Raw genomic sequence first — 25,278 nt, forward strand, 5'->3', positions numbered from 1 at the left:
TTGAGTTTTTATTGTATTTTCAAACCATGATCCTGGACACTCCTTAAACGTTGTAGATAATCTATTTACATAATTTTGAAGCCTAATTTTGAAATGCCTTAGTTATATGTAAAATATTATTTCATTACTCTAGACAAAAAAATAATAAAAATATGAATAAATCAGCACAAAGCCAAATGGCAGGTTAGTCACAATGCATGTGGGCACTACATGAATTTGTAAATTCGCAATTGTTAATTTAGTGACTGTCATATACACTTGAAACTCTGGATATTTAAAGATTATATATTTGTGATTCCAATTCTTTAAATAGAAATAATTTCGTATGGTCGGTTCAGTGGCTATTTGAAAAACTACGCTATCACAGAGTTAGGTACAGTCATGGAGTGAGCACAGTTTCGCCTAGTTAAGGCTGTTGACACACATAGGTATCACTCCAAGTATCTGACTCCAAGAAATTATTCTAAAGTGTTCATTGTTGACTTAAAATCCAGTAGAATAGCTTTAATTTGATCTTTGGTTGATGCATTGGAAAATATATGCTCGACGCTATCGAATGCGAGTTGCCACAGTTGATTCATATCCAATTGAAAAGTGTTGCCGCATATTAAATATTCTTCACTCAGTGATGTCACAAATACACCTTTGTCATCAGTCTGCAAAGGAAATAAATACAGATTAATATTACTATCTGTAGTTTTCTGGTTCGGCGGAGGATAGGTATTGCAGATGAAAGACGGTAGTGGTTGTTCCTGATGATGGAGGAGGCAAAATTTTATTTACTGTTTCAAATAACTACTACAATCGATGCAATATAATAAATAAAACAATTCGGTGCGATGTGTCTTTAACGGAAACTTGTAATCGAGTGAGATGTCCAATCGATTCTGACCTGCTATTTATTGACCGGCGCACTATGAAATAATATGTTGAAATTATTATGAAATAATGTTATGAAATTACTGATCTGCCGTCTCATAACATTACGAAATCGTATTAAGTATATTTAGGTATTGACTGATTGTATGTGAAAAATGAATATTTAATAAATAATATTATAATTGAGATCTGGGTTACAGAAATCCGCTGACAGCCACAGTAGTGATAGAGCGCACGCCTCTAAGTAATGGGATTGAGTTCCATGGGTCCCCCAAAAACTTTCAATGTGTGTTTGGATCCATATAGATCTAATGAATTAAGTGAAAGGCTAAAAAAACAGTGTTAAGATAATTTCCACTCCAAGGATGTTTTCATATACCGAGTGCTTAAAGTCAGACAACGTTATCTACAAAAAAGTGTTTTTTTTTTTTTTTGAGTTAACGTTATTTTACATTTACGGCTACATGATAGTCAAACAACGTTATGTCAATCTTTTCTAATTTCTTATTAAATCGTCAGTAAAGTTTAACGCTAACTACATAAGTTACCCTTGTTTTCATATTTTTTTAAAACTATCCCTATAAATTTTAACATCAAGATAAATGTACAATACACAATCAATTATAAAATATTAACATTAGGTTTTAAATAAACATTTCCCTTGTTGAGTTACAAGAATCTAAAATAACGATTTTTGGCTCTCCTGTAAAGTTGCACTTTTGTAGATAGTGTTGTTTGACACTAAGCCCTCGATACAGTCCTTGACTTTTGGAGGTTCTAAATTCATTATTTCATATATTTCTTAAAATTTAGATTTCAGACACACTTCCATGTAGTTATTTCCCTCTCCTCCGCTTCCCAAAATAATTCGCTTTATAAATTGATAAAAATGAGTGAGAAACGGAGAAACTGCAGTGTTAATACTGTCTAAAAAGAAATTAAGGACTCTCTTCCTACGATCGGGACAAAGATTGAAATAATTAGACATTCTAAAACCGGCGAATCTTTTGCTTCAATCAGTTCGCACCGTGAGTGTAAAACCAAGGCATCTGCAAAAGACATATGTGTCGCTGAGTTTCAAAACCCGCTATAACACCTTTTTGAAATAATTGAGATATATATATCAATGGATTCGTTATTAAAATCTCTACATGAAAATTTTATTGTCTCTTTCAAAGTCCGCTACGATTGACTGTCATTTATGAAAGAAAATCAATGTGTCAATCAATTCACGCTCTTACACTATGTGTTACATTCAAAATCCACTATAACACAACTGACCAATAAGAAGCGAGAATCAGACGAAATGCAACATGGCCGCCAGTACATTTATGTTGGGAGTTGCGGTAGGAGTGCTGTTTTGTTGATTTGATATTCTTACGATTTATAGTCTTAAAATGTGTGACGAACTTATAAATATGGTTAAATCTACAGTTAATAAAGCTAGGAAGAGGTTGAGCTAACCAAAATCTTGGAAAGTCAACGAAATACGCCTTAAACGGTAAGTTAAATTAGACATACATGTGTTAAAAATGCGCAGGTCATCATCTGAATTTCCAGTGGCGTGTAACTCAATTATGAACTGGTTAAAAGTGTTCTTTTCTCTAATATTATATTTTTATATTTTTTAATTATAAGTTTATTTTTCTGTATAAATTTCTATAAAAACCTTTTGATGGGTAATCGTTATCACCTTATCACTTATCACATATTCAGCAGTGGCAGTGTTATGTTATTTAGAATATTTTCAGTATGATTTTGTGAAGAAAACAGTTTGTTTGTCAAGCACGCCACTGTTTTAAAGAAAATATTTAGCTCTACAGTATTATTCAAATGGTTGCTCTGATATTAAATTTAATACTTTTCATAACCACCAAACCCCATAACACCGATTTATTGGTCAAGCACTAATGCGCTAACTAACTAAATGACGATAAACCATGTAAATTATTATATTTTGGAGCATTTTTCAATGGCGCCATTCACAAACCGCACTTGTATGTCATCAATGTGTAGGTACTGCGAAATGTTTTATGATTTATTTCACATAATAACTTAGTTACTTTATAAGTATAACAAATACTTTTCACATTCAAGTTCAAGTGGTGATGCTACTGGCTCAGCGCGGTGACAGATTATTTGACTCACTTATTTACATGTTATCGACTTATAAAAAATGTTATGAAAAATAAAGAAGGCAAACAATTAATTTACTCAAGTAAAATATAAAATGAATGAATGAAACATGTTTGCAGTCAAATTATGAGAGTACCGCGTCACTCATATTTTTTAAAACCAATATATTTTATTTTATATTATTTTTGTGAGAACGAAAAAATAAGCTATACACAGTGTTTTTATGTAAATTGCATTGCATTTTTAATTGGATTATTTTTACTGAACAATGAAAAATTGTACGTCTCGAAATTACGTCTTTATATGTAATATAGGAAGAAGATGATAATGTTTTTTTTTCATTTTAAACTGCTATTTTAGAATATTTACCTACTTATAATACTAATTTTAAATGAATAAAACGTTTATTAAATACAAATATTTTTCATCCTACCACGCGCCACCAATGGAAGATTCTGACTTTAAGTTGTCAAAAGTTTCCCTAACAAAATACGCTATAACCTTCAATGGGTATTTCAAAAACCGCTATAACACTATGTTACTTACAAAACCCCCTATAACCAAACATTTAAGTCTATTATTTAATCAGTGGACTAGAATACAATATAAATAGATATGCAAAATATTTCCAAAAAATATCTATCATTGGGCAAAAAAAGAAAAACATCGATAATCCCTTTATCCATAAACTGAGAAGTTTTTATTGATTTTCTCAACAAAACGAAAAGGTGTTATAGGGGGTTTTGAAACTCAGCGACACATATTTTGAATATATTAGGGTTTGAAGTCTTTGTTTTGTTTGGAGAAGTAGAGTTTCTAAAAAAAAACCATATTTGGTTTATATCTACATTATATTGCATGTTCTTTCAGTCACTTCACTTTTTCACGACTTTTACAGTTGTTTTGCATTTAATCTCGAAAATGAAAAATTTGCAGATGCCTTGGTTTTACACTCACGGTGCGAGTTGTTCATATAACCGGTCTACGATGAAAATATATCTTCAAAGATTGTTTCTAAAAGGCCATGGCAGTAGCGAGGGGTGGAAACAGGCGGTTAAGATTCGACATAAATAGTGCACATTAAACTTTGTCAGTCATACTTATTTGTTTTCATTGAACTAAGAGCTAGGCCAGAGTGGTCGAGCGGGCGGCAGCGGAGTGCGCCACTCAAACGCATAACTGTGTGTGAAATGTTCGTAGATAATGTATTTTTTTTGGGTATATTACACACGGCTATACGTTTGAGATTCACGCGCCGCTGCCCACGCGTTCACTCTGGCCAAGCACTAAGAATACAATTTACAGATGGTGCTGGTTAAGTTTTTAAAATTCAATTAAACCTGCCTAAGCTATAACATAAAGCGAGCTAATAAATTTAATAGTAAAAACATCCTTGAAATAAAATGTAGCTTAGCTGTTTGTGCTCAATGGGTCGAGCATATGGATAACAACCATTCCTCGTAAAAAGGATGTAACCACTATTTTGTGTAGGTTCCATAATATGTTCCACTTGGGAACTAAATTTTATATTTTTATACTTACAGCCAATGAAATAGGATGCCCTGCGTCATAGAGATCTTTAAAATGGTGATTGCTGTATGATGTAACAAGGGTACACTTTACATTGCTTGTAAGGGCAAGTTCTGGAAACAAAAAGAGCAAAAATCGTAACTAATATTAGGTATATATAAAGTCATTTAAATAAAATTAGTTACCAAGGTGGTTTTCAAACTCTCCATCGGGTGTATAAAGGTTTATTCACAGCGCCCCAAAAACATAATTTCTGAACACCCAATTGGTCACTTCAGAATTAGATTTGACACCATTTTTTAAGATTTATGAATGGCGTCTATTATTGATTATTCATTCAGACACTGTGTATAATGTCTGAATTAAGGAAGAATAGCTTTTGTTCACTGGAGAAGAGGCGCCAAAGCATACAAGAAACGAGCTTATGAGAGTGATAGCAATGTTTTCAGGTGTGGACATGTGTTGAGTTTCAAACAAAAGTGCATTTATGAAGTGGTAAAAGAAATAGTTAATTAAAAAATTATTTGCAAGTTCGAGTAAGTTATATCATAAAAATTTTGGAGAAATCCGTGATGTCGGTTAGTAATTGAAGTAGTAGGTACCTACTTTAATTTAATAAGCAAAAACCGAGTGCCAATAGTAGCTTGATTTAGAAGAACGCTGATGAGCAGGTATTAAAAGGCCAATAGTTAAAATTTGTCGCAATTAGTATGTCACCTCGTAGCATAGTGGATAATGCACGGACGGGGCGTAAACCCAAGAGATGCAGGTTTGTTTCCTGCCGGGTGTCTTACTTTTTTCAAAAAGATTTTTTCTATTGGTTATAATATATTTTCTCAGAAGTGTTTTTCAAAATTATGTATGTTCAAACTATAATAGATAAAAAAATATTATTCTATCTATAAAATATTCAAAGTCATGTATTACTTAATTGCATAATTTTGGATATTTTATAGATAGATGAGTATTTTTTGACTATTATCTACTATGGCTTGGTTTCGCAGGGTTTAATTGAATTTTAAAAACTAACCGACACCATCTGTAAAATTGTAGTCTTAACAGTCTTTACAGCAAAATACGTATGACTGACAAAGTTTAGTGTGCATTATTTATGGTGGATCTTAACAGCCTACCTCCACCCTTCGCCACTGACGTGTACAGGCGCTATCAGTAATAGAAATGATGTTGCAAACTTTATTGTAAACGCTTGTGAGTTGTTTTTGACATTGAAAGAAACGAATAATTGAAGTTCCACTGTTCTTTCAATTTAAATTATGGAATATGTAAGTACATCGAAAATTATATTACCAATTGGTATTTTTGACTGTAATACAGCATTCCAAAGAGTAGCAGAACCAGAATTATTTTCCAAGATACAAATCATATGACCCAATCTGTCTGGTTTCCAATTTAGTATTTCTAAAGTTTCATCTACTGACGGCACCTCCGCTGCATGAATGGCAACCTAAAATATTTGAATTCACAATGAAAATAAACAGATCCTCCACATCACTGTATTTTGTTGATTTGTAAATGCGTTTTAAATCCCTTCCAGTAGCCGTATTCTAGCAATCTTGTTAACGTTAACATGAAATTTGACACCGGGAAACAGTAAACACAACTTCTAGAATACCAAAGTTTAAAGCTGTGATTATATTATGATGCACGTCGCGTACTATCACCTGACGTCACAGTAAACTGCTGCTACGGGAAAAAAGTGTAAGATGCTCCCGTAGCACGTATTGAACTGTTAAACGAACATTGTCAGTAAGTTAGCAAAATCTGCCGAAATTACCAGAACAACGATGAAGTCACCTCACGCGTACCGCACTGCATCAACACCTGCATGACTCAATGAACGTTTTTATCATTTTCTGTCAAAATCGCATGTTTTTTGTTTTCAGCGGTTGGCACTATGTATTTTCTATAAGAATGTTGTCTATTGTTTATGGGTTGCAGGTTGAATTTTGTTTGGTGTTTTTTGTTTTCAGCGGTTGGCACTATGTATTTTCTATAAGAATTTTGTCTATTGTTTATGGGTTGCAGGTTGAATTATCAAATTGAAGCAGGCATTGAATTTACAGAGATGGTAATCGTTCAAAATATTCTGCAAAATGATGAAACCATAGACTAAATTTGTCACCGTGACAATTCGCGACGTGCATCTCAATATAATCACAAATTAAGAAGTCCTGACTTAATACATGTCAAGCATATCTTGTCTTTTTTTCTTTCATCATGGAACATTAGTTCTTTGTTTATCAAATTTTAACAGCATACTGAAGGGGCAGTGTAATACTAGCAACAGAATACGAAATATGCAATTTAATACATTATAAGGACAATTTACCTTTTAAAGTGTTAAAAAAATCAATTTAAAAAGGTAAAAAAACAATGAAAAATAATATTTTTTAATTCAAATATGAACTTACAAATAAAAAAAAAATTATAAAATATGTACAGGCAGCCCTTGTCTTTCTACGTAAACCTAATTCAAAAAATTAAGTACAATTAATTGGGTTACTTACTTTCAGACCGGCTTTCCTCCCTTGGTCAAATATGTCTGAAAAATCTTTAAACGTCCCCACTTTTGGATCACCGCTTAGGTCAAGCCCAACCACAATATCCGGATATTTTCTGTTCATTTCGATGGCAACATTCACGGTTTCTGTTGCTTGTTCACAATTGTTACGCCTGTCTATTGAAACAATTAGGCATGTTTTCATTTTTAAATGCTTCGACGATTCACTGAAATGAAAAATACAACTTGATATTTTAGCATGAAACAACGTTAGCAGGTATGTATATTTCGTACACTGTAGTGTCTAACTGGAGACATCTAGGTTTGGTGTTCAACTTTACAAATTACAAAACTTCTCCCCGCGTCAATGTCTGTAATACTGTGAACTAATAATATAATAAATTCACTACTCTGGTTGTTGGAGAATTCCCTGAATACTATGCCAAAACTATTGTGATGAATCGATTGCTAACCTAACCTAACCATGTAGGTTTTTTTAAAATTATTAGTGAATTAAATAACCTTTTATTGCACATCCAATGAGGTATTTCACTAAAATTAAGCTTGTGGCAGTAGCTTAAATGGGTAAGAGAATTCATCCAGCAAGAGAAAGATGTGTGATTGAATCCCACTGGGTCAATTTTTTTTCGGATAGGTATTTCAGTTTCTGAGGCTTTTCCAAATTGGGTATGTTTGATAAAAATAATGCTACATTCTTAAATAATAAAAAAATACTTTCATTCATTATGGGCCTATATTATGGGTAGGGAATCCAATCCCGAGCCAAAATTCTGATCCCGGGATTACAATTTGACAATCCCGGGATTGGCATTTTTTCCATTGTTAATATAAAATTTTGATGTTTACACATAACATTGATAAAATCGGTCAAAAATAAATCTAGTATAATTTATAATATTTAAGACATTTATTGTTAATATTGTATATCTACGTTCAATCTTGGAAATACATAAGTTTAATGGAGTAAATAATATTAAATATATATATATAAATAATAATGTGAATTTAATACGAGATTGCTGTTTCTGATAGTAAAGACTTAACGAATGGATTAGCGAGATTTAAAATAGTAAAGCAAATAATCATGGCGTACCTACTTATGGCCTTTCCGCTTCATAAATCTAATTAGTCAGCCAAATATGAAATTGCCGTGAAACGTATGAGATCATGGTGGAATTACTTTGTTAAAAGTGCGAACCACTGTTTTTTTCCAATCTTTCTCATTTTTAATAATTTATGTGAAAAAATAAAATGAATCGGCAACTTACACGTGGGTATAAATCAAACTTCATTCAAACTGAGTTTATTTCTAATGTGGTTATTTTTTATTAAAAGTATTTTTTCTGTTATATTTTCGCTTTTATTTTATGTCCCATAAAAATTGATAAAAAAAATCTATCCCAAAATCCCAGGATTATGTTTTATCAATCCCGGGATTCATAAGTATCGAAAATAGCTCGGGATCCCGTGATTGGAATCCCTAATTATGGGTATATATATTATATAATATACCTAATAACAAAATTCATCATCTATGAAACATATTTTTTTAATTGAAGTCACAAACATGATTGTTTTCTTTGAGATATTGAAAACATACATAGGCGGGTGGATGCTAACAAGCAGTGAATATTGGATAAACTTGAGTGCTAGATTTCAATGTATCCAGTTAAAAGGTGCGGTACAATATTTGTTATACAAAATAAAGAAATATTATCAAGAAAATTAGGTAGATTCCTGTATTAAATAAATATTAATTAATACCAACAGCACAGAGTCCACCATTGCTTGGACGTATTGATTCTTCGTCATTTTAGCATTTTTCCGCGGAGTGGAACGCAGTTCTAAGTACACAACATTGTCGGCGTCAAATTCTTCAAGCGTGAGAGAGACTGCTAGTTTTACTGCTTCTGCTGTATCCGTCAGCGCTTGCGCTATTCCAAACAAGGCAAGACATCTGAAACGAAGTGTTAAGATAAAACACCTCTATGCATTTGCTGTTTTTATATATGAAAGTAAACCTTAAAAAGCTGTAGTGACCTGGTATATAACATATTAATTCGGTACTGTTCGGTTATACCGGAGGCAGCGGAAAACGCATTTTGAAAATAGCCGATAAACTGGATTATTTGTTAGTTTGGGTTAGTTTAGGTTCGGTTAGGTTGGGTTAGGTTAGGTTAGGTTAGGTTAGGTTTGGTTAGGTTAACCTAACAAATAATCCAGTTTATCGGCTATTTTCAAAATGCGTTTTCCGCTGCCTCCGGTATAACCGAACAGTACCATTAATTCATAGTGAGTACAATTTCAACACACATTGAATTTCAATAGTAACCAAAAGGCAAATATTACATATCGTCACTGTTCTGGCAGAAGACACTAATTCGAAAAAATGACATATTGAGTTAGTTATACCAAAATGTTCCTTATTTTAAACTTTACCGTCTGGAAACCTTCTTAATAAATAAACAGTCTTTATTTTAAAGTCATCCTTTTTACGATTACTTAATAAACTCACATGATAGACCATTTCAAACATTTTAACAACTTCAAAGTCAAATTACTCAAAACTGTACAAAATTTAGTACAAATTAGTAGAACAGTACAAAGCTGAAGTCAATTAGAATTAAAATTCAAATTCCATCAAGTCCCTCAGTCGATAGTATTAATTTTCGATGTACTTTTAATTTTATAAGGTTTTATTTTTTATAGAAATTCGCGGCCTGGCCCGCTGGGTACCGCCATACTAATACCTCCCGGACTCATTTTGAGGTTAACCGATTTTCACTACCTGTCAAATAGTACCATAAAATGACACCATGACAAATGAAACATCGTGTCTCACTTACTCTTGAAGAATGATATTGGAGAAACAGTCCGCACTTTTACGGGTAAACAGTTATTGTCACAATAGTTTAAAATACACATGTACATGTACATATACATGTACAGGCGCTATTATCTTCACGGGATGAACTGTTTTACAAAGAAAAATGTCCACATACAATGCAGTACTTTACGGCAGTGCTCCGCAACCTTTTCTCACCCATGGCACACCAAAGGTATTCCCAGAATTCCGCGGCACACCACAGGTAAAACAGTTTATACATACAAATATGGACCCCACATGCTGAAGCGGGCCCCCTACCTATCGCTAAGGTTAAAGACAGTGTGATACTCTAAAGCAGGTAGTGTTTTTCAAATGGTGTTCGAGGTAAAATTAATGGTATTCATTGTATGTTTAGCTATTTTTTGTATTTATTAATACAAACACTCCCCAATCGCATATTTAAAAATATTAATAGCATAGTAATATAGTGCCGCAGGCGACTTTTTTTTAACCATTAGAGAAAATTTATAATTTGTGTTTATCTCACTTATCTGGTTGATCTGCCACGCCCTCCCTGAGCCTGGCCCACCAGACTAGAGCTCTGACGAAAGAGAAACCTGAACTTCTTATCACCTGTCAAGTATGACTGCTTATCATTTTTAATTACAGCTTGAGTTGAAAAAAGTTGCTCACATAGGTAAATGTCGTATAAAATGGGAGCTGAACTGCGATAGACTTGTCGGAAATCCGAGGATATTCTTTATTAACCGAAATCCAGAAAATACTCAATGGAACATCGGCGACTCAACAAAATTCCTCACGAATATAATTATAGTGCTTCTATAGAATTTCCGGCATTGGTTGCAAAAGGGTTTCGAATCCAGTCGTATTAATTGTATGAAAGTAATGATAAAATTTCATTTGCAGCAAAGTTAAAAGTTTTTGGGCCGGACCCAAAATTCATTGCTTGTTTTCAATGGTAGTGAAGTATATCAATATATTTTCATTCTGACCTTGCATTTTTTTTATTAATTTTATTCAGGTGCTCAAATATATTACCAGCCATACACGCAAATTTGGCCATTAAGTAAGTATTGTATAATAAACAAAATTATTTGCATTTTTTGACACAATGCGCCGCGGCACACCTAGCACGACGCACACGAGCACTGCTTTACGGTACCTATATTAATTTAAACAATCTTTTTAACTTAAACACATTTTGGAATGAGGATTTGTTAGAGTTAATAATTATATTCTGAATAAAATAATGAAAAGGTTGTTTCTTACTGTGATAGTGTTCGTGGCTGGCCTTTAATTGTGAATTCAGAAATATTCGATTTTGTATTTGCTCCAGAATCATTTTGAATTTTTTGCAAACGTTCCAAAGTCGAATCGCTTAGCGATCCATTCAAATGTGCGTGTAACTCCTGAATAATTAACGACCAAACTTTCAAAATACAAGTTTAAAACGTTTTAAGGTTATAAAATATACAACGCAGATGATACATCTGGGTAGGTACTTCATTATTAACTTACAATTTTCGGTAATGCTTTACAAAAGTTTTCCATTGTAAATTATTATATTTCTTCACGCGATTCGAGAAGGATGTAAAATTTTCAAATTTGTTTGACAGTTTGTTTTGACATTTTGAGAAAGAATTGCCACTTGCCAGAAAATTTATATATTCCTGTATTGCCATTTATCAAAATATATATTCCCGAAATAGATTTGAAAAAATATTATTAAAAGAATACCATCTCATTTAATATTTTATTATTATTCTCAATCAATTCACGGTCACGGAATAGGAAATTATTATGATACAAAATATTAAAGGTTTCTGTACATGTACACTTACTGCTCAAACATAAAACTGGCAAATACCTTAATATTATAGGCCCTCCATATTTTCTAAAATCGTGCCTGGTAAATTTTACGTACCTAAACAGTTGTGCGAATACATTATGGATGTGGACATTAATTATTAAATTCACATACGTAACCAATGACAAATAGCTTTGAGACCGGATAAAACGTTTTATGTCCAGCATTTCACTGAACGATAATCTGTATGTATTATAACCTTTTGCTACCTTCCAAATTTATCTTTTGCTCCCTACGTATCTTTTAAAAAAAATGGTTCATTGAAAATTTTCATTTCTTCTTCTTTTGACCATGTTCGATCTTAATAGGATCATATTATTATGCACCTCCACAGAGTGGAATATACTTAAATTGAATAGGGCTACACTGAAAATACTTGATATTATAAAACCTACAATATTAATTTGATAGAATAGGCTGTTTGTCCGTGGTCCGATGCTGACGTCCGAATCCGTGATCTGAGAAGATGGTCCGAGTTTCACATTTATTAATATAATATGGCGCTTCCACACTTTTGATTAGACCATGAATAAACTTTTTTAGATTTACTTTTTATTGCATCCAAATTCCCTTCAATTTAATAAGACCAAAAACAATATTTTTTCGGGTGACCTTTTTGACTGAACTGGAAATCGTGCTCATCCCTCTTTGTTTATAGGTATAGCAGTGGCGATGGGTGGAGGTAGGCTGTTAAGATTTGCCATAAATATATTAAACATTAAACTTTGTTAGTCATAATTATTTTGGTTTTTATTGAACTAAGACCACAATTTACAGATGTGGCTATTTTTAAAAATCAATTAAACCCTTGCCAAACTAAACCATAATAGATTTGGTATATTTTGGGCGATCCGACAAAATTGTGCACACTTTTTCATTCATACTCTTATCTGTTTTCGTTAAATTAGAAATACATATTGTTGGTTAATTTTTTTAAAATTCAATTAAGCTTGGCATAAACGAAACTAAAATAGATAAAAAATATTATTCTATCTATAATATATTCAAAATAATGTATTATTAAATGGCATAATTTTAGATATTTTATAGATAGACGAGTACGTTTTGACTATTATGTATTATGTTTGGGTTTTCGCAGAGTTTTATTGGATTTTAAGAACTAACCAATACCATCTGTAAATAAAATTATAGTCTCAGTTCAATAAAAACAAATACGTATGACTGACAAAGTTGAATGTGCACTATTTATGGCACTGATAGAGAGCTGAACTAGAAATAAAAATTCAAAATTGTATAAAAGACTTTATTAAAAAAATTAAATACATTTTGTAGTATAGTATTTATTACAAATATAACATTCTTATCATTATTGTTAATTTATACAAATTCAATATTAAATTTATTAATGCACATTTATATTACAACATTGGGATTATTAAAACAGTTGAAATTCATTTGGCATTTTTTAAATTTAGTATGTGTGGTATTATATTGATATTAACTCAATGCTTACGGGCCCTTTTGATTAACTTTTTAATTAACGTGTTAATTTGCATTTGAAAAGCAATTAGCAAAAACACAATTTTGTGCGGCCCGTAAGCGTAATTCGTGACAAAGCAAAAAACTGATATAATTTCAACATTAAAAAATCTAATTTAATTTTACAATATAGTGGGCACTTATTACTGTCATGGTTATTATATTGAAAAATATATGTGGATTTACCAACTAATAATAAATAATATTATTATCATTCATAAGGTTGCTATTGATAATATTGATTCACAAAAATATAATTTATTACTGGGTTCATAAAAACTAAAACAATATAGTTTGGATTGAATATATTATTTTTAATAGATATCAGTATTATTACCGACTTCAATATTAATTTTATACTTCGCAGTGGTAATATTATTTTTAAGAAGATAGAGTTCGTAATAACTACTTGTGACATCTAGTGGTGAAATCATGAGACATGTGATTGAATAATAAAATTAATGAAAATGATATCTGAATATCTGAATTAGTCAAATATTAAAATTCCAATACAATTGAGCTCACGTTTGAGTATTATTACATATAAATAATATCAATAAATTTTTGTTTGACAAATCGTTATAATCATTTCGAAAATTTATGCAAATTAATCATAAAGAAAATGTTTTTTTAACTCAAAGCCTTTTTATTTATAGCTGAGCTTTTTTATTGTGACTTATGGCCCCCAGAGGATGGGGCTGATATGACTCTAGTTTGGGGACCCAGCGTGACGGGAATGAGATAAACATACATCACAAATTTGCACTTGTAGTAATACAGTTGCTATTTTACTGCAAGAGTAGTGATTGTGCGATGCAATTTTTGATTACTATGACGTGTCAATACTCAACAACTACATAATTCAAGTGAATGTATTCATAAACACAAAAAATCGCTAAAATACACTGAATACCCTTAATTTTACCTCGAACACCATTTGGAAAATGCTATTATAGAGCGTCAGGTAGGCGATAGTTAGGGGATCCGCTTCAGGATGATTGGACAGTTCTAACTTATACAGTGCATCCAATTCAAACTATCTGGAATAATAAAATAAATACTATTTCTTCTGCTGATGTCTGAGAACAAAAGAAATTAATATTTACTCTCTCAAATAATGTTGTGAAAAAGGTAATTTTCTGTAATATTATGTATTGTTTTATGTTTTGAAATTTCGCCACTAGATGTCGTCAGTAATAATTACACTCAATCTTTAATATTACCTACTAACTAACTAACTTATTTTTATTTAAAAATATAAACATCAAATAACAAAAAAATGGAATAATATTAATTATCTATATAACGATATAACAATATTAATTAGGTAGGTACTGGATAAAATAAAACATTTTTGATGTATGCAAATTGATTAAGTAATAGGTACTATTAGTAATTTTAAGTCCCATACATAGGTGTAAACATTAGTCATTAATTCATTACAAAATAATATAATTATATGTAGGTAGTGTAGTTACAAAACCAATTCACTTGAAATGAATAAGTTGAAATAAACTTACAACTGTTTTTTTTTTATTATTTCCTAAATTTATAAACTATGGGCAGTATTCATATAGAAAATAAATCGTTATTATCATCGACTTAATGTTCAGAAATTGATCTGTTAATCAGTAAATATGTATAATGCCGTAGTTTTGGAGAAGACAGTATTTTTAACTGGTGGATCACCTTGATCTTGAGACTGCTAAATAAAATACTGACACAAGGATTCGTTGGATTTACAATACTTTTAAAAATGTAGTATTTACTTACCTATTCCTCGTCAATATATCAAGGGCATGCATTGAATTTATAAATTATTTTTCATTCGGTTCGTGTACAACAAATTGTTGGGTCAGTATTTTTGTTAATATTATGAAAATGCTGTATAAAATATGAACATGTGGGTTTGTTGGATTTCAAATGCAGCGCTGGAGCGCCGTTCCAGTTCATAAAATCCCCAAAATCATCGCTCCGTCTCATTGAAAAACTAATTTAACTATCTGAGCTAGAGCTAGAATATTGGTTTTATAAAATACACATAATATTGGATAATTATATTTATGTAAATATTTTCGTTAAATTATCCAGCGCTCTGGTTCGTAAAACTTTCCATTTCGATCACTGGTCGTGCATTAATGGGTCTCGGACCTTATGCCTTAAATTCATATTTTTTTCTTATTTGGCATCTATAAAATTAGTTCATTAGGTAATTTTTAAGTAAGTATATATAATAATTATGTAGGTACTATACATCATTTATAAAGAGAGCCATTACCATAATATTGTATAAATTTAACAAAATATAATATGCTTAGACTAGTATAATAATATAAATATACATTCAATTTATTACATATTAAATTTCATTGTAAAGAAATATTTTTTAATCCGGTGGTGTAGGGGGGCAGGAATTTACCAATGCGGCATTACTTATATAATTTTATAATATTACGTACCCACGCACTTTCGAGCAAGAACGTGCGTGAGTACTAGGCATTATAATTTACCATATTAGTAAATTTAAGTAAGTACACAAAATAACATATTATTTAAAAATTAATTTTAATCGAAAACTAAATTTAAAATTAATAAAAATCCTAAGAGGTAATGCGGTCCTTGATCGTGGTAAACAAAAGGTATCAGAGGGATATTGAGCGAGGGAACGTAGACTAGTCAAGTTTAAATGGAATGTGTGGGTATAGTGATCGTTTGAGGCAGTAACCTGAAATTTGGCAGGAAGTTAGCCTTTCCTCATTGTAAAAACTGTAAATAAAGTAATTATTTATGTAATATTTTTTTCATCATTTTTATTACACATACTTAAGTACTTCTGTAAATATTGAAATAATTAACTGGTCTTGCCCTATATAATAAAAATTTTCTTGGTACTCGTATAATAAATGGGGAGTTTTTAGTCGATAAGGAAATTGGGGGTACAGTATGACTAAACATGTCAAATTTCCGTTGCATCAAATTTTGGAATATCATTTTTCAATTATTAGTAGGTACTTATGAATGATTTTTTAATTGCAACGTTTTTCTTAGCTCGTATTCTTATTTGTCCGGTGGTTCTTTGTCTGGTACAAATCTTGCAATCAATTTTTAACTAACTTCCCGACTAGCTAGACATTTGAAATTTCTGGAATATATCAGAACACGATGCCAATGCATTTTTTTAAAAATACTTTTAGCCAGAATTGTAATTTTAAGTAGAATTGAATTCATTTTCAGTTAATTCTGTTTTGTATGAAAAGTTATTTCGACACCATTATTGGTTGTTAGGGGTCTGGGGTCCTAGCAACTAAATTATTAATATAAACATGCGTTACTATGGAAATCAATATGACATGTCAAGTACAAATTTTTTGATCGTTTAAGCTAATCAAGCCAAGTTTATAAATGGTTCAACAGAAAATTTAAAAACGTAAGTATATAAAAAGTTCTTTTTATCTTGTAATTATTTTATTGAAATCTAGCCAGGAATACAATAAAAATGTTATTATCAAAAAGCGACGTTTCGTACCACTACACCACACACAGGTATCTAACAATGGCGAAGGGTAGTGGTAGGCTGTTAAGATCCGACATAAATAGGGCCACTAAATATTATCCGTCAATCGTATGTGTTTTCATTGAACTAATACTATAGTGTGTAGATGGTGTATGTTAGTTTTTAAAATCCATTTAAACCCTGCCTAACTATGCCATAGTAGATAATAGTAAAAAATTATTCGTTTATTTATAAAACATCTAAAATTATGTCATTAAACCATACGTAATTTTTGATATTTTATAGAACGAATAATATTTTTATCGATTATGGTTTGATATAGGCAGAGCTTAAAAATTAACCTACATATCCTTCACCACCTGTAATATTACAATGTATTCTTAATTCAACGTAAACAAATAATTATGACTGAAAAAGTGTGCATTATTTTTGTCGGATCGCCCATAGCATACCTAAACTATTATGGTTTGGTATAGGCAGGGTATAATTTAATTTTAAAAATGAACCAGCACTATCTGCAAATTATATCCTTAGTACAATGGAAACAAAAAAGTATGACTGACAAAGTTTAATGTGCACAATTTATGTCGAATTTTAACAGCCTACCTACACCCTTCGCCACTGGATCTAATAATAATGTTATATAAGTATGTACCTATTTATTGTTAATTAAATTTAAACCCGTGTACGGATTGTGTTATGGGAACATAAATGATAATTTTTGTAAAACTCTAAATAATTAGGTATTATAAGTTATATTTTTGTTTTATAGAAAAATAATCTTCTTAATAAGTAAGTTATAAAATATTGTTATAATTTCGATGAAACGTTTTAAATTTGAATAAGTTTAGGAAAATGGCGATTATATAAGTGGAAATCTTGTAACAAGTGGCGAAAAACTTTTGTTTGACTTCCAAGATTTCGTTCCATTCACCACTTTATTTTATTACGATGTTCCGTTCATATTATTTAAATTAGGACAAAAACAAAACATTTAAATTTTGAATGTTATCAGTTCGAGGAAACGTTCCATGTTCTAATGTTGTATTATGTTTGTATGTTTTAATTTAACGAATAACCTATTATAATACATTGGATAATTCGTTCCAAATTTGAATATTGTTCTAAAGTTCGGCACAACTTTTTAAATTCGAACGGCGTAGGTACAACTCATTTTTATAATGGCGAATATTATATTAGGTACATTCAGCGTCTATTCAATTCTAAGCTATCCTAAACGCCAATTTTTCGAAACACGTTTTTTTACATCAATCGATTCTCTATGAAATTTTCAACATTTCTGTATACCTAAACCTAAATGCTAAGAATTATATTGAATCTAAGAAACAATTATTTTCATGCCACCTCAAGTATCCTAAGTGACATTATTTGCCAATGTATTGAATTTTCATAAATTTGAAATTGGAAAAAATTCACCAAAATTAATTGTAATTTGAAACACAATAATGTTTTTCTAATATTTTGATATTATAGAACTAAATCGAATTGAACGTAGTTATGAAGAATGTAGACAGTCCACAATAATGTCTAGCTGAGATAATCGCACAACATGATATTAAAAAGGTATGTAAAATTGTAAATAGTACCTATTTTATTTCAAGAATAATTTTGTTGCGGCTTGGCTATTTTCAGCAGAACGTAGAGAAAACCGTCTCGCATCTGATCTATATCATATCACATTTTTTTATTTTTTGTGGACTGGCTACTTTCTGCATAATTATGTCCAATTTATATTCAAAATTTCGCTTTCTTGCACATTTTATGGTTTGGCGTTATTAGGATAGTTTAGAATTGATTAGGATTAGACGCATTGAATAATTCGTTCCAAATTTGAATATTGTTCAAATTTCGATAAAACGTTCCAAGTGTGAATGTTTTATAACTATTATAATTAATTATTATTATATTAGATATGTAATCCGTTCCGAATTTGAATATCGTTCATAATTCGATTAAACGTTCTAAATTCGAATGTTATAAGTTCGAATAACCTACTCTATCTCTATACGAGTACTGAGATAATAATCGTGTTTGTAATATGACAGATAGAGTAGTCCGTCCAACACTCATACGCGCGTCACAGCGTCGTCACTCGGAACTGTCAGCAAGGTATGCTCTTGGTGAGAGCTGACCACTCCGTTGGTGGATCCGTTCTGCCTGAGTTGGGGCTGGTGGTTGTTAGCGTTGGACTTTACGCCGTTGCTGTGCACCACCTTGTTAGTGATGATCTGGTCTCTGTCCATCGTGACCAGCGCCGCAGACTCCGGCTCTCGCTGTATCCTATTGCGGTCCATCACCCTAGCGGTGCTGCGGATCATGGACGCTTGCGTCATCCTGGTGGATGTGGAGAAGTCTCGGCTGAAAAAAGAAAACATAGTAGTAGACATCAGTTTTTTATTTTGTTTTCCATTATGGCTTTTAATTTAATTTTCTTCCACTAACAACTCATTTAGTGCTGACACAGCGACTGGCGCTTTTCCATTAGTTGGCCATTAGATATAAATTAACATGATATTTTAATGTGGTATCATTAGTAATTATCTGGTCAGCAGTGAATGCGCTAAGAAATGAGAATGAATGTATTTTTTATTGATGAAAAATGGAAGACAAACTAAAATAAAGCTCACAGGTTTGATGGAAAAAAATAGAAAGAAAGCTAACAAAATGAAAACTTTCAATTCACGAAATATTTTTTTTTGAATTCTCGAGAATCTTTAGAAATTAATAAACTATTTACGGGAATTGAATATTCATTAACTTTCGATTTAAAAAAATTTAAGAATCTAAAAAAGTCGAGAAATCGCAAGCTCACTCCAGGACCCAGTCTGCCAAAGTTATGACGTAGCAGGTCAACTACAAAGTAAAGGGGTAGATTAATAATAGTTCGCTTTACTTAGTGGCTGTTTATGTTATTTGTAATTGTATTATCGTGTGAGAATTATGTGTATATTTAATGTAAATAATAAGGCACTATATATTATAGTAGATACATTGCAAGACTTCCGGTTTCAGGACTGGAAATTGAGCATTTCTGGAACCGGACTACTAATAAAAAAATAACATTAATATTTCAGAGAACTCAATCATACAATTTATTACATAAACTAACAACATATTTTATACTAAATTATTGATTTAATTAGGTACAATTGAGGTATCTGCTCATATCACTGCAGCAGTTTTCTCATCATCGCATGTTTAAAATAAAACTCAAGCATGTAACTAAGCATCTGTCTTGTGTAAAAAAATATAGGAACTTTATTTTCAACATGGTGTAAAACATGTCATTATTATTTTTATATCAATCATTATTAATTTAGATTTTTGGTTTCACTTAGCGTCCTTTTTAAACAATAACAATATCGATTAATTAATTTATTAATTGAACTGGCGTCTACGTGGTAGAACTATATAATATTACAATGGCTTTGTAACAATATTAATTAACAAAATATTAACATTTTTTGAGGAATAGTGAAAAAGGATCGTTTGAGAGTGAGATCTCATTTTTACAGACTATTGAAAATGGTTATATAGAATTTACAAGGCCATATTAATTTAACTTAATACATTTTTCTCATACTCTGCGATACACATGTATTCGTTCAATTCCCATTAGGTACTTGATTTAATTAAAAAAATCCATTGATGTTTGTGGAAACTAAATTAATATTATAATGTTAATCTTAAAAGGGACCAAATAGCAGTTCCACACCGTCTTGGATTTTTCAGGTTATAATAATATTATAGTCAAGAGAATTCAACATATTATTACGCCTACATGTATTTGATTTTTTATTAATACCCACATGTACCTACATAATATTATTATTATAAGCCAAACACAGATTAGTTATGTTTAAATTATTCCAGGTTTGCAGGTGTACAGTGACGTCCCTAGACAAAATGCCGCCCCTGGGCAGTGCCATAATGCCGCCCCATTTTTGTTTACAATATTTTTTATCATTCGTGTTCGTGTCGTTTCTGGTCACCAAGGACGTCGAAGGGCAACGAAAGTAAACTAAACATCGCAAACCCAACAAAAAAAAATACAGTCCTGTTAAACCTTTTATGTTAATTAATGCATTTTTTACAACCAGTGAGCTGATCTATTTAAATCAAAGATATTTTCGTTATTAAGTACTCAGTTTAGGTAGATATTTCTATATATTCCAAATGATTCTCCTTGGAGTAACTGCCGCCCCCAAGCGACGCTCAATCTGCCTACCCCCACGGGACGTCACTGTAGATGTATTAGAAATATTTGCTACAATGTCTGTTTAAATGCTAACAAACAATACCACTAAACCTAAAATCGCCTTTTACGTACTCATAGTGCCCCACTTTAGAATGATTTACCATTCATCTTCAGGTAGAATAGAATGTTGAAGTTTATGGGACAATTTAGATTTGTTGAAGAAGCTCGTTATTGGATTTCTGGTCCGGAGTAGTATGGAAATGAAAAGGTAAAGGTAGTTACGTCTTATGTCACAAATTATGTGGTTTTCCTTTTAGAGGTGACTTGGTAAGGTAAACTTAGGGTTTCCGTGAAAATAAATTAGGTATCGAAATATTCTCTACACTGTAACTAAAACACAGTAAAAATAATACGATCACAACTATTGAGCAAAAACACTAATTTGGACTATTTTTCATTAGGTACCTACTTAGGTAGTTTATATTATTGGGTTTTGGTTATAATTGTTTGGTTGAATGAACTAACAATATGTGTAATATTCATTCTTAATCCAACTAAAACAAATAAGTATGAATGAAAAAGTGTACAATTTTGTCGTATCACCCAAAATATACCAAAACTATTATGGTTTGGTTTAGGCAGGGTTTAATTGTTTTTAAAAACTAACCAATACCATCTGTAAATAAAATTATAGTCTCAGTTCAATAAAAACAAATACGTATGTCTAAGAAAGTTTAATATGCACTATTTATGGCGGATCTCAACAGCCTACCTCCACCCTTCGCTACTGGAAAATAGTATAAAGATCGATTTGTCATCCTTGATTACCTCCACAAGACGTCACTGATAATTTAAGAGACCACAAAAAATAGAAATTGATTTCGTTTAAAATGAAAATAGCTATTGGTGTGAAAGAGCCGTTTAATAGACGGATACACTTTTTGTAAAAGTATTTTTGACATTCATAATAAAAATAATATAAATCTGAGTACACTAAGAGCGATGATAATGTATGTGATTCCGCATACTATAACGGCATGGAAAAGCGGCACAAAAAAGATTTCTGGCCCAGGTGTTACCCAGGTGTAATTTTCCCGTAGGGATAAATGTAGTGAACTCTCAGGTAGAATGCGTGACGCGTCATTAATTTTGTTGAAAATGACGCAATTCAAGTATCTTTCTTTCGCTACTATGTACGGGGATAAACAATTGGCCTATTTCCTTGCAATTTCATGCATTGTAGACGCCGCACCGGTGGTCAAAATACCATAACTAGAGGTGGTAAAACTAGTCGATTTACTACCAGTATAAAAAAATACTTTGTATCGAAACTTGTTCCAAAATACTTACTAGTATTTGGGATATTATATAGAGCATTTGGCGTACTAGACTTTTTAGAAGCCATTTTTACACAAATTGTTTGTATAATTATTATCCATTTACACAATCACGCATAAAAATTGAATTCAGTTTATATGTTCCAATTATAACACTAAAAATCGAGAAACTCGACGTGACGAAACCAGATAAACGCGTAAATACTTATCAGAACTCGAGCAGGTAGTAGATGCATATTCCGGGACTTGAGACTGACGTCAACTGATATAAGTCTTATACTCAACTGGAACTAAAACTAACTCCATATTGTTACTATAATCACCACAGTTACAATTGTCACCATTTCTGTCCTTCACTATACCAACTTTACAACTGGGGAGAAAGGGAGAGCAATGACAGTTGAGTATATCACGGTTAGACATACTCGTACGTGTATGTAGCTATCTCGCTCGCGCGCATTTAGGTAGTCGCCGCGGTGATCTCATCGCATGCGTTCGAACTTCGAACAAGTTTTTTGGGCCACACGTACTGAGTATGGGTAGTAAGACTGAGACTGAGAATACTACGCTCTCAAGTGAGCTTTAACTGGGTTTACTGAAAGATGTAATTTAATAAAAAGTGTCATGGGCGAGAAATGCACTTAAATTAACATAAACAAATGAATTTAAAAATACTTATATCAGATAAAAAACAAAGCTAAATCAATACGGACAAACAAAACTATGTGAAGTGATCTTCACGTTCGCAATAAGACGCCGCATTTTTTTTAAATGCAATATAATTGGCCTTTTGGTGGCTAGGTCGGACGGCCCGATGGGTCCAACAACTGGTTGGAGCGACTTCACGAAAGCATCTCTTTCATCTCGGAATACATTTTCGGACATTACCAGAGAATGTGGTTTGCATCCTGTAGTTCTCCGCCAAATGGACATGTTGGCTGGGTAACAAGTCCAAGCTCAAACAAAACAATTTCATCAACTATCTTTTTGGCCTCAAATAGATGTATGTGTAATTGTTTAGCAACCTCTATACAATTCTGGTTAATTCCCCTCTAGCAGCCGCAAGCCCCCTTGTTATGGAATAATATCACTTATATGAATATATCTTGTAATATATAAATTTATTAATAAAGGCTGCGCCAAACCATTTTGTTAGCCAGTAAGTGCAGTAACATGAAGTATCTTAAATTATAAAAGATGTTATGAGCCCTTAACTGAAGAAAAGGTAGGGAAAAAAAATAATTGTTCGGGACTTGATATCCGGGAGGCGAAGGCAGGACCGTCTGTCCGCCGGAGCTCCCGCGATGATTGTCGATCTCTTTAAAATGCCGTATCGTTAATTAAACATTTAATTAATAAACTGCCGATGTCAATTATGTTAAAATAACTCTGAATAAATTCAACCAGCTTAAAACGTTATTGTTTAGAGTTCATTATTGCCGCGGTAGTTGGCATGCGGCGCGACCTCCACCTTTGCGTTGCCGTGTTGGGCTAAGGCTTCCCAATGAAGCCGTTCCCTAACACGATATTTGGTGTCAATGGCAGTCTGGTAAATCCTTGCTATAACACCCTCCACTATCTTAGTCTCAGGGATACTGTGTTTCTTTTGGTCTTTTTTCCCCTTTCCGTATATTGAATAGGAGTCTTTCGTGTGGTTGCGCATTGCTTGTACAGCAAAGATAGTGGTTTCTCAATTTTTGTTATTTGTTGAGATTCGAAAATTATCGAAATCAAGAATATTAGTTTTATCGAGAATTCGAGATATTTTTTTACAAATCGACATTATTAAGAAATTACCTCTTCTTTTTCAATTGTTGCGGTCACCTAGTAATAATTTTTCGATTCTAAAAAAAATATATTTCGGGATTCGAGATGGACCTTTTCTGATTTTCTCTCGAGAATTCTCGATCACAACCACTACTAAACTGTACAGTGTGTATATTTCGTTGTCGCACCTTTCTGGCCACATGTTGTCTTCGACGGATACATCAGCTCAGACATTTTTCAATATTTTCTCAAATATAGGTATCTTCCTCTCACATTTTTACGATACACCTCTCGATTCTTAGGCCAATATGAGCCTGGTGAGAGTTTTGTAGAATTTTATTTTAGTTTTATTTGAGAGAAATCTTGTCTTTGTGTTCTGGTTCCTCTCTCCCATGGGCACTCTTAACTGAAAGTCATGTAAATTCAGTCAAAGCACACTTGAGTGAATGGCGACTTCAGTCTTGGATAACTACTGATGCTTTACACCAACATGTAGGGTCTAGCGATACGCCCGATTAAAATCAGGTGTGTTTAGGTGAGGCCATTACCTTTAATGTCTCTAGTAGCATTTGTTTTCCAGCGTAAATTCTTCTATTACTTTTATGGTTGATGTAATTTTGAGAAGTAATCTCAGATATATTATAAATTCATACACTTTCGCAAATACGTAACTATTCTAGGATCATCATTCGCAGACATGTACTTTGTTTTTGTTTTATTGACAGCTATTTTTTGTTTCCTATCTAATTGCTCTTGTTGTAAATATTGAAACCAGTTCAATTTCAAAATGGCATCTATATTATGAAACTATAAAAGTTATTGTACGATTAAAACACTAGCACCCTAGCACGTAACTTGCCAAAGTTATAAACATTTAAGTTGTTATTCCAATAAGTAAGCCAAAGTGTAAGGAAAATAGTTCAATGAACGTTTAAGTTTGTGGTTATTGTTATTATAACAAATGTTCATACTTTCCAGATAAAGTTTAGGGTAAGTACCTAAGTAAACGTGTTCCGTATTTTCAGCAATTAATGTATTGAACTTTTGAGTTATTTATGCTATTATTATGATTACGCTCAAGGCTCTAGTGAGTTAGGCGCCCCTGCGCCACTCCTCCTCTATTCAAATATAAAGAAGAT

General features: G+C 32.0%; 2 protein-coding genes across 5 annotated transcripts in view; both read right to left on the reverse strand.

Annotated features, from left to right (window-relative positions):
- Positions 1-325: 325 nt before the first annotated feature.
- Positions 326-11,573, reverse strand: Ada (adenosine deaminase-like protein). The gene is made up of 7 exons (XM_085946186.1): positions 11,454-11,573; positions 11,205-11,344; positions 8,856-9,044; positions 7,074-7,293; positions 5,854-6,010; positions 4,558-4,658; positions 326-656 (listed from the first exon to the last, which is right to left on the reverse strand). Exons 1-7 carry the CDS (start codon positions 11,484-11,486, stop codon positions 459-461), a joined length of 1,038 nt encoding a protein of 345 aa, XP_085802312.1. The 5' UTR covers positions 11,487-11,573; the 3' UTR covers positions 326-458.
- A 7,236-nt stretch (positions 11,574-18,809) lies between these two features.
- Positions 18,810-25,278, reverse strand: part of LOC147072754 (gonadotropin-releasing hormone receptor-like) — a 397,212-nt gene continuing 390,743 nt past the window's right edge. For all 4 annotated transcript variants that reach the window (XM_085946172.1, XM_085946171.1, XM_085946174.1 and 1 more), the window contains one exon: positions 18,810-19,195. In XM_085946172.1, the coding sequence (XP_085802298.1) occupies positions 18,904-19,195 (292 nt within the window). In that variant the 3' untranslated portion in view covers positions 18,810-18,903. The remainder of the gene's footprint in view (positions 19,196-25,278) is intronic.

The sequence above is a fragment of the Rhyacophila brunnea genome, unplaced genomic scaffold (assembly GCF_057557595.1).
Source record: "Rhyacophila brunnea isolate RB1 unplaced genomic scaffold, BYU_Rbru_1.0 scaffold_19, whole genome shotgun sequence".
Classification (NCBI taxonomy): Eukaryota; Metazoa; Arthropoda; class Insecta; order Trichoptera; family Rhyacophilidae; genus Rhyacophila; species Rhyacophila brunnea.